General features: G+C 44.4%; 1 protein-coding gene across 1 annotated transcript in view; it reads right to left on the reverse strand.

Moving 5' to 3' along the window:
* The window catches only part of GPR143 (G protein-coupled receptor 143), a 127,852-nt gene that overhangs the window by 42,378 nt on the left and 70,094 nt on the right, over positions 1–15,380 (reverse strand). Inside the window, exons 4-5 of the mRNA XM_063955528.1 lie at positions 3,840–3,932; positions 1,391–1,500 (exon numbers count right to left, since the gene is read on the reverse strand). Of these exons, the coding sequence (XP_063811598.1) occupies positions 1,391–1,500; positions 3,840–3,932 (203 nt within the window). The remainder of the gene's footprint in view (positions 1–1,390; positions 1,501–3,839; positions 3,933–15,380) is intronic.

The following is a 15,380-nucleotide window of genomic DNA, read 5'->3' on the forward strand; positions in this document are numbered from 1 at the left end:
AACGGGCCTAATTCTGAGTTGATCGCAGCAGCAATTTTGTTAGCAGTTGGGCAATACCATGTGCACTGCAGGAGGGGCAGATATAACATGTGCAGAGAGAGTTAGATTTGGGTGGGGTGTATTCAAACTGAAATCTAAATTGCAGTGTAAAAATAAAGCAACCAGTATTTACCCTGCACAGCGACAAAATAACCCACCCAAATCTAACTCTCTCTGCACATGTTATATCTGCCCCCCCTGCAGTGCACATGGTTTTGCCCAGTTGCTAACAAACTTGCTGCTGCGATCAACGCAGAATTACCCCCTACGTGCGCTGATACCACTTCTCCCACATACCGACACTTCATACAACTACCCCATAGTTCCTAGTGAAACACCGAATAAGGGCTATTGCTCCACCTCTCAAGCTGATCTTGGCCCCAATCAGGCACCCCAGACAGGCCTGGGCCTAGGTGATCTGTTTTCTTAGCACAGGCAATCAAGAATTAAAATTTTACTGTTCTCACAGGCTAAAATCTAAATACAGAAGTAAATCAGATGCATCGACAGGTAGTGATACAGAACTATAACAGATCAGTCACTAGAAATGCTAGATCAGGTTGGATCTAGAATCTTTTCTAGGAAGCTTGAAAAACATCAATATTCTCATCAAAACACACCTTAAAGTGAGCAAGAAACAGATGTAAGCTCTGAACTTATACAATGAAAACTGGCAGCAAACAGCTCATCACATCCCTTGGGCTGTAATATCATGTGAAAAATAACGTTTTTAAATAAATGAATGCTAGTATGAGGGTAACACAGATCCACAATGATTAAAGTGTTGTTTTTAGATGAAAAAAATAGCTTTTTCTCTCTATGCATGTCTTCACAATAAATGTGGATCATTATGTAATAAATAACACCTATCCTTGTGTATCAATGGCTATTTCTATTGCAGTATAGATTGTAAGCTTGTGAGCAGGGCCTTCCTACCTCTATAACTGTCTGTCATCACCCAGTTTTTTATCACTGTTGTTTCCAATATAAAGCACAACAGGATTTGCTGAGCTATATAACAAACTGTTAATAAATAATAAATAATTTATCTATATGGCATCAGCTTGCTGTATATTTATGTGCTATACAATTGATTAGGTTCCTTTCCATTCACTTAATACATATTTTCACATATGAAACATATAACGTAGATTTAAAAATACTTGAAATAAAGTATTTGGATAACTACTACTTACTTTATTACTGATCTTAATAATCAGCTTATGTAATGTATGACTCCAAACAAATGGCTATTTCAGCACTTCTATGTGAGTGAGATGTTACAGCTAATGAATTTCAAATGTGACACAATGAACAGCAATGAAATGATTGTTAAATTGTGTATTCTTACCCGCAGCGACAGTCCTGCCAAACAGGATTGGATTAGCCACCATTACAAGCAGTAGAGGTGCATAGGTCGTGATATAATGAGGAATAGCATGTTCCAGAGATTCCTCACAACTGGAAAACAATATCAAATCACATATATTTTTGCTACTGTCCTGAAATTTATGCAGACTCAGGCATATGACAACATTGTACTACGTGCTAAAGAAAATGACAAAATCCAAGATTGTAGAAGTGATGTACTATTTATCAGTACATAAGCCTGCGTATCATATTCACATGTATAATTATTTTATTTTGGCATGGATGATGCTAGGCAAGGTGTCCAGGATATGTCTGGGGTGCAGGAAGCTAGGTACTAATTAACCAGGTAGATTTCTCATATTTCAGATGAACAGTGGTTATTTATGGGAATATCATCTATCATTATTTTTTCTAAGCAATCCCCAAAAGACTATGGCCTGATTCATGTTTGTCAGTAAAGCAAAAATGCAAGCAATTGGACAAAACCATGTTGCATTGCACTTGGAGCTGATAGATTGAAGCCCCTTTCAGACAAACAGTAATTACCCAGCTTCATCTCAGCTCAGTCCCAGGAAACAGAGCACGGGTTGAAGCGGGGTTATCCCTTCCACACATAGGTGCTGACCCGTGTTATTCCCAGGTCGTCCCCCTTTAAACCGGACTTGGGTTTTCCAGTGACCTAGGTCTTCCAGCATTCAGTGGGCACTTGCTACTGTCCCCGGCCAATTAGTTTCTTTTAGGCGAAACCGGGATCATCAAGACTTGGGTTGCACCTTTCAGACTTAAGCCAGATCATCTACCCAGGTTGCAAGTCCCCGGAAAAACCCTGCAAGCAAGCAGGGTTGCAGAACCGGGACTCTTAACCTGTGCAGGCATAAGCCGGACCCAGGTCAATGCACGTTCAAGCACAAAAACCCGGGTTTTAAACTTATGTCTGAAAGGGGCATGACTAGGTTGTTTGGGGTGTGGTCAACCTTTATTCTAAATTGCAGTATAAAAATAAAGCTGTCCAGTTTTTGTGGGCTACATGCAAAAGCAGCCACTATTTATACTGTACAGAAAACAATATAACCCACCAAGATCACCTGCGGTGCAACATGGTTTTGCCCAGTTGCTTCCTTTTTTGCTTTACTTACAAACATGAATCAGGCCCTATGTTTTAGGCCACTCAGAAAAGACTAAAATAAACAGGGTAAAGCTCACATATGGGCCGGGATGTAATTAGGTCCAAGTTCGGCGGCTGTGTGGGATGCTGGCCAAACACAGACTTTTTTTAAAGGGGCAATTATTTACAAGGCCTGTTTAGACTTGTAAATTATTGCCCCTTAAAAAAAGTCTGAGTTTGGCCAGCAACCTGCACAGCCGCCAAACTCTGATTTCATTACATCCCGCCCATACTGTACAAAGGGGGTCATTCCAAGTTGTTCGCTCGGTAAAAATCTTCACATCGCAGCGATTTTCCGCTTAATGCGCATGCGCAATGTCCGCACTGCGACTGCGCCAAGTAAATTTGCTATGCACTTAGGAATTTTACTCACGGCATTTTCATCGTTCTGGCGATCGTAATGTGATTGACAGGAAATGGGTGTTACTGGGCGGAAACAGGCCGTTTTATGGGCGTGTGGGAAAAAACGCTACCGTTTCCGGAAAAAACGCAGGAGTGGCCGGAGAAACGGGGGAGTGTCTGGGCGAACGCTGGGTGTGTTTGTGACGTCGAAACCAGGAACGACAAGCAGTGAAATGATCGCAGATGCCGAGTAAGTCTGGAGCTACTCAGAAACTGCTACGAGGTGTGTAATCGCAATATTGCGAATACATCGTTCGCAATTTTAAGATGCTAAGATTCACTCCCAGTAGGCGGCGGCTTAGCATGAGCAAATCTGCTAAAATCCACTTGCGAGCGAACAACTCGGAATGACCCCCAATGTTCCATAAAAGTAATCTCCACATTCTTATATGTTGCAGGCTAGACTACTCACTCTCCTCATTCAGGGCGGGATGTATCATGCATCACATTTTGGATGCATCCCAACCACTTACCACATACATAGCGGTAATAAAGCTTGTATACATGTAGACTTGAGATTACAATTGCAACGGACAGCTCTACTAAAAAGAGCTGTCCATTGTGATTATAGACATTCTAGGTTTATGACCCAGAAGTCCTTCAGCACATGCGCAGCGTATGAGTGAGCAGTGGGAGACATGGGGAGGGATCTGATTGGATCCCTCCCAGGGAACTATATGGAAAGAAGCCCACAGGCCTCTATTAAGAAATGCCATCTATAGATAGCATTGCCTATCAGGTCCAAGCTCCATAAAGTATCGCAATCTGGAGCTTGGTATGGGAAATGCTGCAGTTTAGTATAGAGAGGCTCTTCACACCCAATATAGAGTCATAAGAATATATAGAGTACAGTGATACTTACTTAGATACTGATGGGTAGTAAAGCATAGCAACACCTTCTATGCCAAGCAGAAGAGACAAGCCCCATGCCATGATATGATAAAGGACTATTGTGCTGTAAAAATGATAATACATTTTACATTTTTATTTAACTTCAATTTTACATATTATTATTTCTTTTTTTAGCATTACATCATCAACATTACCATGGGATAAGCATATCTACAAGCAAACAGTATTAATGAAACTACCTGTATTATCTTCAATAAAGCAGCAACAGAGTATGAGAAGAATTTGAAAAAAATTCTGACGTTTCTTTTATTAATTAAAATGAAATGACTAAGTATGTATTTATCATCGCTGTTGTAAGGAAGATTGCACTTTTGATCTGAAGTGGTTAGTGAGCTGTAATGCTCCTGCTGTGCCTTGTGTCTAATGATTTGGTGCTAGGAAGAGAATATTTTACTAAAAGCACAATAACTATATTTACATTAGATGCAATCGGCTGGTTCCTACAATGGTAGCAATTAGTTTCGGGATCCAGTCTGAAGATCGACAGTATCTAGGTCGACAATGTTTAGGTCGACCACTATAGGTCGACAGTCACTAGGTCGACATGGATGGAAGGTCGACAGGGTTTCTAGGTCGCCATGTGCTAGGTCGACAGGTCTAAAGGTCGACATGAGTTTTTCACATTTTTTTTCTTTTTTTAAATGTTTTCATACTTAACGATCCACGTGGACTACGATTGGAACGGTAAAGTGTGCCGAGCGAAGCGGTAGCGGAGCGAAGGCACCATGCCCGAAGCATGGCGAGCGAAGCGAGCCATGCGAGGGGACGCGGTGCACTAATTTGGGATCCCGGTCACTCTACGAAGAAAACGACACAAAAAACAAAACAAAAAAACTCATGTCGACCTTTAGACCTGTCGACCTAGCACATGTCGACCTAGAAACCCTGTCGACCTTCCATCCATGTCGACCTAGTGACTGTCGACCTATAGTGGTCGACCTAAACATTGTCGGCCTAGATACTGTCGATTTGATGAACCACACCCATTAGTTTCACCTAGAATATGACTTCAATCAAGGCATGCACCCATCATCTCTCTCTTCCCTCCAGTTTGTGCTTTTGACATGTGAACAAAGTGAGGTAGATACTAACTTCATTCATTACTTTGCGTTCAAGTAATGAAATGTAGCTACAGAAATGAATGATGGAAAGCAGAACATGTTTATCTTCACCATGTTATGTCATCCATTTCTGTAATGAACTTACATGTCCTAATCCAATATTTCCTAAAAAAAAGAGTACAATTATCTCTATGTGAATACCTGTCTCTCCTATGTTCACTTGTGAATAACTGAAAAGAAGAAAAAATGCCCAAGTGCACAAAACAATGGGGGTCATTCCGAGTTGATCGCTAGCTGCCATTGTTCGCTGCGTAGCAATGAGTGTAAAAATCGGCTAATCTGCGCATGCGTATGCACCACAGTGCGCACGCGCGACGTACAGGTACAAAGAGAATTATGGTTTTGCACAGGTTCTAGCGACGTTTTCTTTCGCACTGGCGGCCACAAGAAGATTGACAGGAAGGGGGCATTTCTGGGTGTCAACTGACCGTTTTCTGGGAGTGTTTGAAAAAACGCAGGTGTGCCATGGAAAACGCAGGCGTGGCTGGGTGAACGCTGGACGGGTGTGTGACGTCAAAAGCCATCCCACCAATGTTAGAATCAACGCACACGAAGAGTAAGTCTAGGGCTGGTCTTGTTTTGCACAAAATGTTTTTGCAGGTGCTCTGCTGCACAGGCGTTCGCACTTCTGCAAAGCGAAAATACACTCCCCGGTGGGCAGTGGACAATGCATTTGCACGGCTGCTGAAAACTGCTAGTGAGCGAACAACTCGGAATGACCCCCATTGACCTCTAAAATTAACAGTTAAAAACAAAACAATTTATGTACTGTAGAGCTTTTTCTGTAGGAAAATGCATAAATACATTTTCACATCAATTGTTTAGCAAGCTACACTAACAAAGCAGGATATTGGCATCAGATGCATCAATATTTAATAATTAAAAGTAAAATTTCCTTAATAGTATAATGATTACAAAAGAGCTAATGTGTATGTTTAAACCACAAGGGAGACTTTTAGATGCATGATATGACCAGGGCCGTTTCTTGGGGCAGGCGAGCAGTGCAACCGCACTGGGCGCCCGCCGCGACACAGACTGTGGCTCCCTGCTTCCCCCTCCTATTTCTCCCCGAGTAACCTGCTCGGGGGGCGGAGTTTCACGGAATGACGCGGTTGCGTCGTTACGTCACGACGCAACCCTGTCACTCCGTGAAACTCCCCCCCCCCCCCCCCCCCCCCCCCCGAGCGGAGTACAGAGGGGGATCCAATTTAGGAAGAGAGAAAAGCCTGGCGCGAGGAGCGACTGGTGAGGCGGGCCGAAGAGCGGTAATCGCCTCTGTAAATATTCTGTCTCTCTCTCAATGTGTAAAATGGGTACGCCTGCCGTAGTGTGTGAAATGGGGACTCTTGCCTGCCGTAGTGTGGGGATTTAATGTATCAAGGGCATTGCGGTGTGTGGCATAATATGGTGCAGGGTGCATTACTGTGTGGGGCTTAATATGGTAGAATTTTTTTTTCCTGTGGTGGTCGTGATCTGTTGGAGCAGGGTCAAAAACTGGATTGTGAGGTAGTCTTTTCAGACGAGGCCATGCCCATTTAAATGAGACCACACCCATTTAGACGAGGCCACGCCCCCTTGACGGGTGCGCGCGCAAGTTTTTTTTAAACTAGGTGTGGGGGGGGCACATTTTTTTATGTCATGGGGGGGGCGCATTTTTAAATCTCGCACTGGGAGCCAAATTGGCTAGAAACAGCCCTGGATATGACGTTGCATGATGGTGCATGGCAGATTCATCTGGAAATCATCAAAAATGAAGAAACTAGTTACCCCGTAGAGTCAAGTCAATACTAATATATTCAGTACACAAATTATACTCTAAGTACTTAATAATATTTAATATATTTGAGACGTACAGAGCTTTTTCCATTAGCCAGTATATTAACAGAATCACTTAGCCTTGCAGTCCATTGGTAAATCCCTTTGGGAATGTAGCGGTAATTCTGTAGGTACATGATTACTGCACTGATTTAGGAAACTGTAAATTGTTCTATAGTTTTCCTGCATTATAATTATAAATTACATGAGATTTATAATATAGGGGGTCATTCCGAGTTGATCGCTAGCTGTTTTCGTTCGCTGCGCAGCGATCAGGCAAAAAATCGGCACTTCTACGCATGCATAGGCGGCACAATGCGCACGCGCGTCGTACTTTTACAACAAATGATGTAGTTTCACACAAGGTGTAGCGAAGCTTTTCAGTTGCACTGCTGGCCGCAGAGTGATTGACAGGAAGAGGGCGTTTCTGGGTGTCAACTGACCGTTTTCAGGGAGTGCTTGAAAAAACGCAGCATGCAGGAAAAATGCAGGTGTGGCTGGGCGAACGCAGGGCGTGTTCGTGACGTCAAAACAGGAACTGAATAGTCTGAAGTGATCGCAAGCGCTGAGTAGGTCTGAAGCTACTCTGAAACTGCACAAAATGATTTTGTAGCCGCTCTGCGATCCTTTCGTTCGCACTTCTGCTAATCTAAAATACACTCCCAGTGGGAGGCGGCATAGCGTTTGCACGGCTGCTAAAAACTGCTAACGAGCAACTCGGAATGATCCCCATAGTTTCTCCAATAATTTAAGACAATGTCAGTCTGAGGCCAGTATTCAATTGCACGCGGTAAATTACCGTGGGTGAAAAAGGGAAGTAGCACCCCCTTTTTCACTCGATAGCCTTGTTAATGCTCCTCAATTTTGTTTGACCCGCTGAGGCAGGTGAAACATTTTTCCTGATAACTCTTGGCTTCAGGGCTAATTGGATGGCCCTTGGGGGATCAATTACTCTGCGGTAATCTTCCATGGCTATGGCTAATTGAATTCTGGTCTCAGCATACAGTATATAGTATCCATCTCTCATACATACATGAATTAATAACACTGATACAGTATGAGAGTTATTTTGAGTTTAATTCTATCGTAAGAAATTATGGTTGTTCCAAACTAAAACTTCTGGTTGTATTATATCATTGAATCTAATTCATTTTAGATCATTTTGACCTTTGTATACAGACTCATACAGTCTCTCATGTGAAATACAGATGAGTTTTGTCCTGCCTCTGGCTATCCATTGAAAGCAATAATCACATCTTTGTAACATGTGAATAAAGCGTGAATGGGAGCATGACTTCCAAATCAAATTATTTGTATAATGCAACGTTGTATTAAGTTGCAGTTCAGAGAAGAAAGAAATAACTTTCACATTTGAACTATTTTTAACTATTTGTTTCACATAGGCTTAGTGCATATTGTTGTGCAAGTCTTTTGTTAAAGGACTAGGGGTGTAAAGTAAACAAATTTACTAATGGTAATTTAATGACCAAAGCTTATTTGTATAAATGAATAGCTCACAAACACTACCAAGAAATATAATTATGTTCTCTCTCTAAATTCAGGCCATGTTTCATTGGGCTACAGATCAACTCTTGCCTGCAAGTGTACAAGTTCACGTAAGTACCCGGGGAGTATTTACTGGTAATCTCCTACTGACTGCCATTGTTGCAACCTCTCACTTCATTTACGGAACTGGGTATTCTTCAGCTCCTCTCTGAAGCTGTGTGCCTGACAATCTATGTAACTGTTCTTTTTTAAGGACTCCCTCCATTACTGAAAATCCTCTGCACACTATACTTCTAGAATCCAGCTCCAGATTCTATAGCTGAACTCTGGGTCCCACTGTTTCCAGCACAGGAATCAACTGTGTTAGGAGGTTGACAACTCTGGCCCTGGGAATGAGGGACCTAAAGGTGTGTACAGATGCATTCGATCCACATTTAAGCCCCGGCTGATTGGGTTAATCGCTCCCAATCAGTCAGTCAGTGTTTCAGCTAGCGATACTGTGAGGTAGTGGCAGCAGGGAAGTGGAGGGGAAAGGGGGTAAGCGGCTCCTCTATGGGGATCAGGAGGTTGCATGTACTGCACAAGATGAAACCTCCCAGTCCCAACCATTGCAGGAGCATTACAAACTGTCGGCTAGTGCTCCTGCATTGGCACAGAGTACACACCTATACAATGGACGGCCATTCTCCCAATATCGGGAGAACGGGACAACAATTGTATACTGTAGGTATGTACCTACCTGAGTCCTGGTGCCTGTAATCAGTGATACAATCTAGTCTCTGGCATACTATCTGCTCTCTCTATTAGTATCTTAGTTACCACACTTCCCCACCCCTTCAGCCCAATGGTGATTTTACTATTACTTGATCTCCTGTAACAAAGGAAGAGGCCAAGCTTAATGTCAACCATAGACCTTTTTTCTATAGGTCTTCCTTAACTGGAATGCCATGGACTTCCTCCAAGTACCCGTTGATGATCTACCTGGTACATCTCCACTGGAGCTCCCTTTGGCCAAAGTAAGTTTTCAAGCCTTTAATATTTTGACCAAATTTGTCACCATTCACGACCCCAGAGTAATTGTTGTTCTCCACACCGAGATAACTGTTGGTCTTGTTATCCATTCCCCTTATGTTCACCCAACACATTTCAAAATTTACTACTATAGATGTGTCGTCATGCACTTGGCCTCTTTACGTTATTCTTGTCAAATATGTACAGTCACACTTGAAGCACAACAGAACTTGGTGTGAGGAAAAGCAGCAGCTGCTCGCAGCGCAGCCCTTTGTACACAGATTCACAATCACACAGATGTACAAATGTTGCGATCAGTGTAATCTAGCAAAGTTGTTTTTTTGTTTCCAGTTGTTTTATTTCTATAAATAAGATACACATTTTCTCTTACATACTAGAGGATACTGATGTTCTATTTAGTACCATGGGGTATAGACGGGTCCACTAGGAGCCATGGGCACTTTAAGAATTTGATAGTGTGGCCTGGCTCCTTCCTCTATGCCCCTCCTACCAGACTCAGTTTAGAAAATGTGCCCAGAGGAGCCTGTCACACTTATGGAAGCTCCTGAAGAGTTTTCTGCATTTATTTTATATGTTTGTTATTTTCAGGCAGGGCTGGATGGCACCAGCCTGCCTGCTTCGTGGGACTTAGGGGGGGGGGGGGGGGGCAACCTCTTGAAGGGTTAATGGTCCCGTTCCCCGCTGACAGGACACTGAGCTCCTGAGGGAATTAATTGTAAGCCCCACCATGGCAAGCGTACATTCCGCAGCACGCCGCCACCCCTAACAGAGCCAGATGAAAGAAAAGTGGTGAGTACTAAGCCGGCATCCCGGTTAGCGGAGCATCAGCCATTATGGTGGCATGAGGGTACGGAGACGCGCGGCTTCTAACCGGGGTGGAACGCATCTCCAGACACAGTACACAGCTGCGTCTCAGTACACTGTACACAGTGCCCACACTGGAAAAACAGCCTTAAACGATTTTCTTTCCGTTTTAAGCACCAGATTACCTCAGCCAGTATAAAAAAGTGGAAGACCGCGCGCCATTGAGGGGGCGAGGCCTTCACTATGAGCGGATACAGCAGCTCACCAGCGCCATTTTCCCCCTGCAGTGGACAAAGACGCTGACTGACAAGGATGCGCAGTGGTACCAGGGGGTCATAACAGGGGGGTAGCGATTATTAGTGTACTAAGTCCCTGCGACCTGGCTAAGCTTGCTTGGCATTAGCGATAAGGCGCGCGGTGGGGGCTGGCTTATTTTAATGTATAAAAGAAATCCTCAGTCACTTTTCCTGTGTCAAAGGAATTGATTACCCGTTTGAAGAACCATGGGTTAATCCTGATAAGAAATTTAAAATCCCTAAAAGGTTTCTCTTATCTTGCTCTCATCTTTTCCTTTTCCGCTGGAGGATAGGATAAAATCGGAAAATCCACCGATAGTGGATGCATCAGTCTCTAGGCTGTCACAAAATATTGTATTGCCTGTCCCTGGTGCAGCCTCCCTAAAAGACACGACTGATCGTAAAATTGAGACTACACTCAAATCATTGTACACAGCTGATGGGGTGGCCCAGAGACCCACTATTGCATGTGCGTGGATCACAAAAGCCATTGCTAAATGGTCAGGTAACCTAATTGAGGGGTTAGATTGCTTGTCTAGGGGGGATGTTGTTTTACTCCTACAGCATATACAGGACTCTGCAAACTTTATGGTGGAAGCCATTAAAGAGATAGGCTTGCTTATTGCACGCACCACCGCTATGGCAGTGTCAGCACCCAGGGGCTTGTGACTATGCCAGTGGACTCCTATGCGGACTCCCGGAAAGGTGTGGAAGGCCTACCATTCACAGGAGAGGCCTTGTTTGGAGATGAACTAGACAAATGAATCTCCAAAGCGACTGCGGGTAGGTCTACGTATCTTCCTTCCGCAGCTCCCCCAGTCGGGAAAGCTTATTCAGCTTCAACTTTACAGTCCTTTGGGACGGTCAAGTTTAAGAGCAAATCAAGAGGTGATTCTACGGCCTCCAGAGGTGCAAGAGGTAAACCACGCAAACCAGCAACTGCAGGTGCTCAGGAACAGAGCTCAGGCTCTGCTTACTCAAAGCCTTCAGCATGACGGTGGACCGCATTGCCTGGAAGGCTGTCAGATGGGAGCCCAACTAAAATTCTTCAGTCACATCTGGTCAAGTTCGAGCCGGGATCCCTGGGTCATAGATCTTATTTTCCAGGGCTACAGACTGGTTTCAAGAGCTTCCACCTCAAAGATTATTCAAATCAGGCTTACCAGTTTCACAAGAGGCAAGTATGACTTTACAGCATGCCATCCAAAAACTGGTACAGACTCAAGTCATTGTTCCAGTTCCACCTCATCTGCAAAACAAGGGGTACTATTCCAACTTGTTTGTAGTACCGAAACCGGACGGTTCGGTACGGCCGATGCTGAAGCTCAAGTCCTTGAACCCGTTCTTAAGAGTGTTCAAGTTCAAGATGGAGTCTCTGAGAGCGGTGATCTCGGGTCTGGGGAAGGGGAATTCCTAGTGTCTCTGGATATCAAGGATGCGTACCTTCACATTCCAATCTGGTCGCCTCATCAGGCTTTTCTACGGTTTGCACTGCAGGACTGTCACTACCAGTTCCAGGCCCTGCCATTTGGTCTCTCCGCGGCACCGAGGGTGTTCACCAAAGTGATGGCAGAGATGATGTTTCAACTCTGCAAACAGGGAGTGAATATGATTCCGTACCTGGACGTTCTTCTGATAAAGGCGTCGTCCAGGGAGATTTTACTGGACAGCATTGGTCTCTCAACCAAACTTCTCCAGGATCACGGGTGGATTCTGAACCTTCCGAAATCTCACCTAGAGCCAACACGGAGGCTTCCATTCTTGGGGATGATACTGGACACGGAGTCACAGAAGGTGTTCCTTCTATTGGAAAAGGCATTGGTAATCCAGTTGATGGTTCGGGATGTCCTGAATCCAACCCGGATATCAGTGCATCTATGCATTCGCCTTCTGGGGAAAATGGTGGCCTCTTACAAGGCGCTTTAATACAGAAGGTTTCACGCAAGACACTTCCAGCTCGATCTCTTGGACAGATGGTCCAGTTCGCATCTTCACATGCACCAGAGGATCAGTCTGTCACCAAAAGCAAGGATCTCCCTTCTGTGGTGGCTACAAACTTCTGACCTCGTCGAGGGTCGGAGGTTCCGAATTCAGAACTGGATTCTGTTAACCACGGACACAAGCCTCAGAGGTTGGGGAGCAGTCACCCAAGGAGTGCAGTTTCAAGGAAGATGGTCAAGTCAGGAAGTCATCCTTCCAATCAATATTTTGAAACTCAGGGCCATATACAACACCCTTCTGCAGGCCTCATATCTCCTTCAAGATCAGGCCATTTAGGTCCAGTCGGACAATGTGACGGCAGTGACGTACATAAACCGACGGGGCGGAACGAAAAGCAGAGCAGCAATGTCAGAGGTGTCAAGAATTCTCCTCCTGGCAGAAAAAAAACGCTGTGGCGTTGTCGGCGGTCTTCATTCCGAGAGAAGTCAACTTGAAACCAAACTTCCTCAGCAAACACGACCTGCACCCGTGGGAGTGAGGCCTTCACCCGGAAGTGTTCAGGTGCTTGACACGTCGATGGGGATATCCACATATCGACATGATGGCCTCTCGTCTCGACAAGAAGGTCAAGTGGTATTGTTCCAGGTCGAGAGACCCAAAGGCAGTGGCGGTAGACTCTCTGACGACTCCATGGGTCTATCAGATGGTGTACGTGTTTCCTCCACTTCCTCTAATCCTAAGAATTCTAAAAAGAATAAAAAGGAAAAAGGTTCAAGCAATACTCATTGCTCCAGACTGGCCAAGAAGGGCCTGGTAAGCGGACCTTCTGGAGATGCTCCTCGAAGATCCGTGGCTTCTACCTCTTCGCGAGGATCTTCTGCAACAAGGCCCGTTCGTCTAAAAGGACTTACCACGGCTATGTTTGACGGCATGGAAGTTGAACGGCTGATTCTAACCAGAAGAGGGATCCCTAACAAGGTTATCCCGACTATGATCCAAGCAAGGAAGGGGGTAACGTCTAAACATTACCACCGTATTTGGAAGAAATACGTCTCTTGGTGTGAGAGCAGAAATTATTCTGCAGTGAAATTTCATTTGTGACGTTTCCTGCTTTTTCTGCAGGCAGGTGTGGATGTGGGCCTAGGTCTGGGCTCCCTAAAAGTCCAGATTTCGGCCTTGTCCATTTTCTTTTAAAAACAATTGGCTTCTCTCCCTGAGGTCCAGACTTTCTTGAAAGGTGTTCTGCACATCCAACCTCCCTTTGTGCCTCCCACGGCACCTTGGGATCTTAATTTGGTTCTGCAGTTCCTCCAATCGGACTGGTTTGAACCGTTACAGGAGGTGGACGTAAAATATCTTACATGAAAGACCACCACACTGTTGGTCTTGGCTTTAGCAAGACATGTGTTGGAGCTGGGGGCTTTGTCTCACAAAAGCCCATATTTAATTTTCCATGAGGACAGAGCTGAACTCAGAACTCATCAGCAATTTCTTCCTAAAGTGGTGTCTGCGTTTCACATCAACCAACCTATTGTGGTTCCAGTTGTCACCAACACCTCTGCTACTTCAAAGTCTTTGGATGTTGTGAGGGCTTTGAAGGTGTATGTAAAGCGAACAGCTCATCACAGAAAATCAGACTCGCTGTTTGTTCTTTATGATCCCAATAAAATTGGGTGTCCTGCTTCAAAGCAGTCCATTGCACACTGGATCAGGGTCACTATCCAGCATGCTTATTCCACGGCAGGTTTGCTGGTTCCAAAATCTGTACAGGCCCACTCTACTCGTAAGGTGGGTTCTTCCTGGGTGGCTGCCCGGGGTGGCTCGGCTTTGCAGCTCTGCCGAGAGGCTACTTGGTCTGGTTTGAACATGTTTGCTAAGTTCTACAAGTTCGATACTTTGGACTCTGAGGACCTTCAGTTTGGTCAATCAGTTCTGCAGGAACCTCAGCACTCTCCCACCCAGTTTGGGAGCTTTGGTACATCCCCATGGTTCCAAATGGAACCCCAGTATCCTCTAGGACGTAAGAGAAAATAGGATTTTATTTACCTACTGGTAAATCATTTTCTCATAGTCCATAGAGGATAGTTGGCGACAGCCCGATGCTTCGTTCTTCCTGCACTGTTACTTGGTTAAGTATTGTTGGTTCAGCTGTTGCTGTTCCTGTTTAAAGTTTAGTTAGCATAGCTTTCCTCTGGTTTGTGTGTGCTGGTTCGGAATCTCTCCACTATCCTTTATATCCTTCTCTCAAAGTATGTCCGTCTCCTCAGGCACAGTTTCCTAGACTGAGCACAGTTTCCTAGACTGAGTCTGGTAGGGGGGGCATAGAGGGAGGATCCAGCCCACACTATCAAATTCTTAAAGTGCCCATGGCTCCTAGTGGACCCGTCTATACCCCATGGTACTAAATGGAACCCCAGTATCCTCTACGTACTACGAGAAAACGATTTACATGTAGATAATTAAAATCCTATTTTTTAGCTCTCGGCTGAGTCACCCAGGACATGGCATGCTGAGAGTAGCTTTTTTACACAATTTGATTAATAGTGTATGAGGACACATCTGTATTAGACATCATGTGCTTGCCACACCCTTAGGTCTTGGACAGAGTCCCAATTCTGCACGTTCTGCCTTCGATTGTTAATGGTTTAATCTTACACAAAAACAGGACAATGTTATTACAATACTTTGAAAGACAAAAAGCTGATCTAACTATAGAAGAAACCAACTCACTTGCAACTAAAATCTTCTTACAAACGTTTTATTTAACCGACACTAAAACGCAAAGAAGCACTGCTATATTAGTGCCCAACAATTGTACTTTAAAGATAAAGAACTCAAACACCAATGTGCACGGTTGCTTCAATATTATTGTCACTCAACATCTTAAATATAAAAGTCATTGGTTGGTTGGTTGGTTGGTTGGTTGGTTGGTTGGTTTGTTTGTCTGTCCAGTTATGCATTTGGACACCCCTGCAC

Source organism: Pseudophryne corroboree, chromosome 2, assembly GCF_028390025.1.
Source record: "Pseudophryne corroboree isolate aPseCor3 chromosome 2, aPseCor3.hap2, whole genome shotgun sequence".
Taxonomy (NCBI): Eukaryota; Metazoa; Chordata; class Amphibia; order Anura; family Myobatrachidae; genus Pseudophryne; species Pseudophryne corroboree.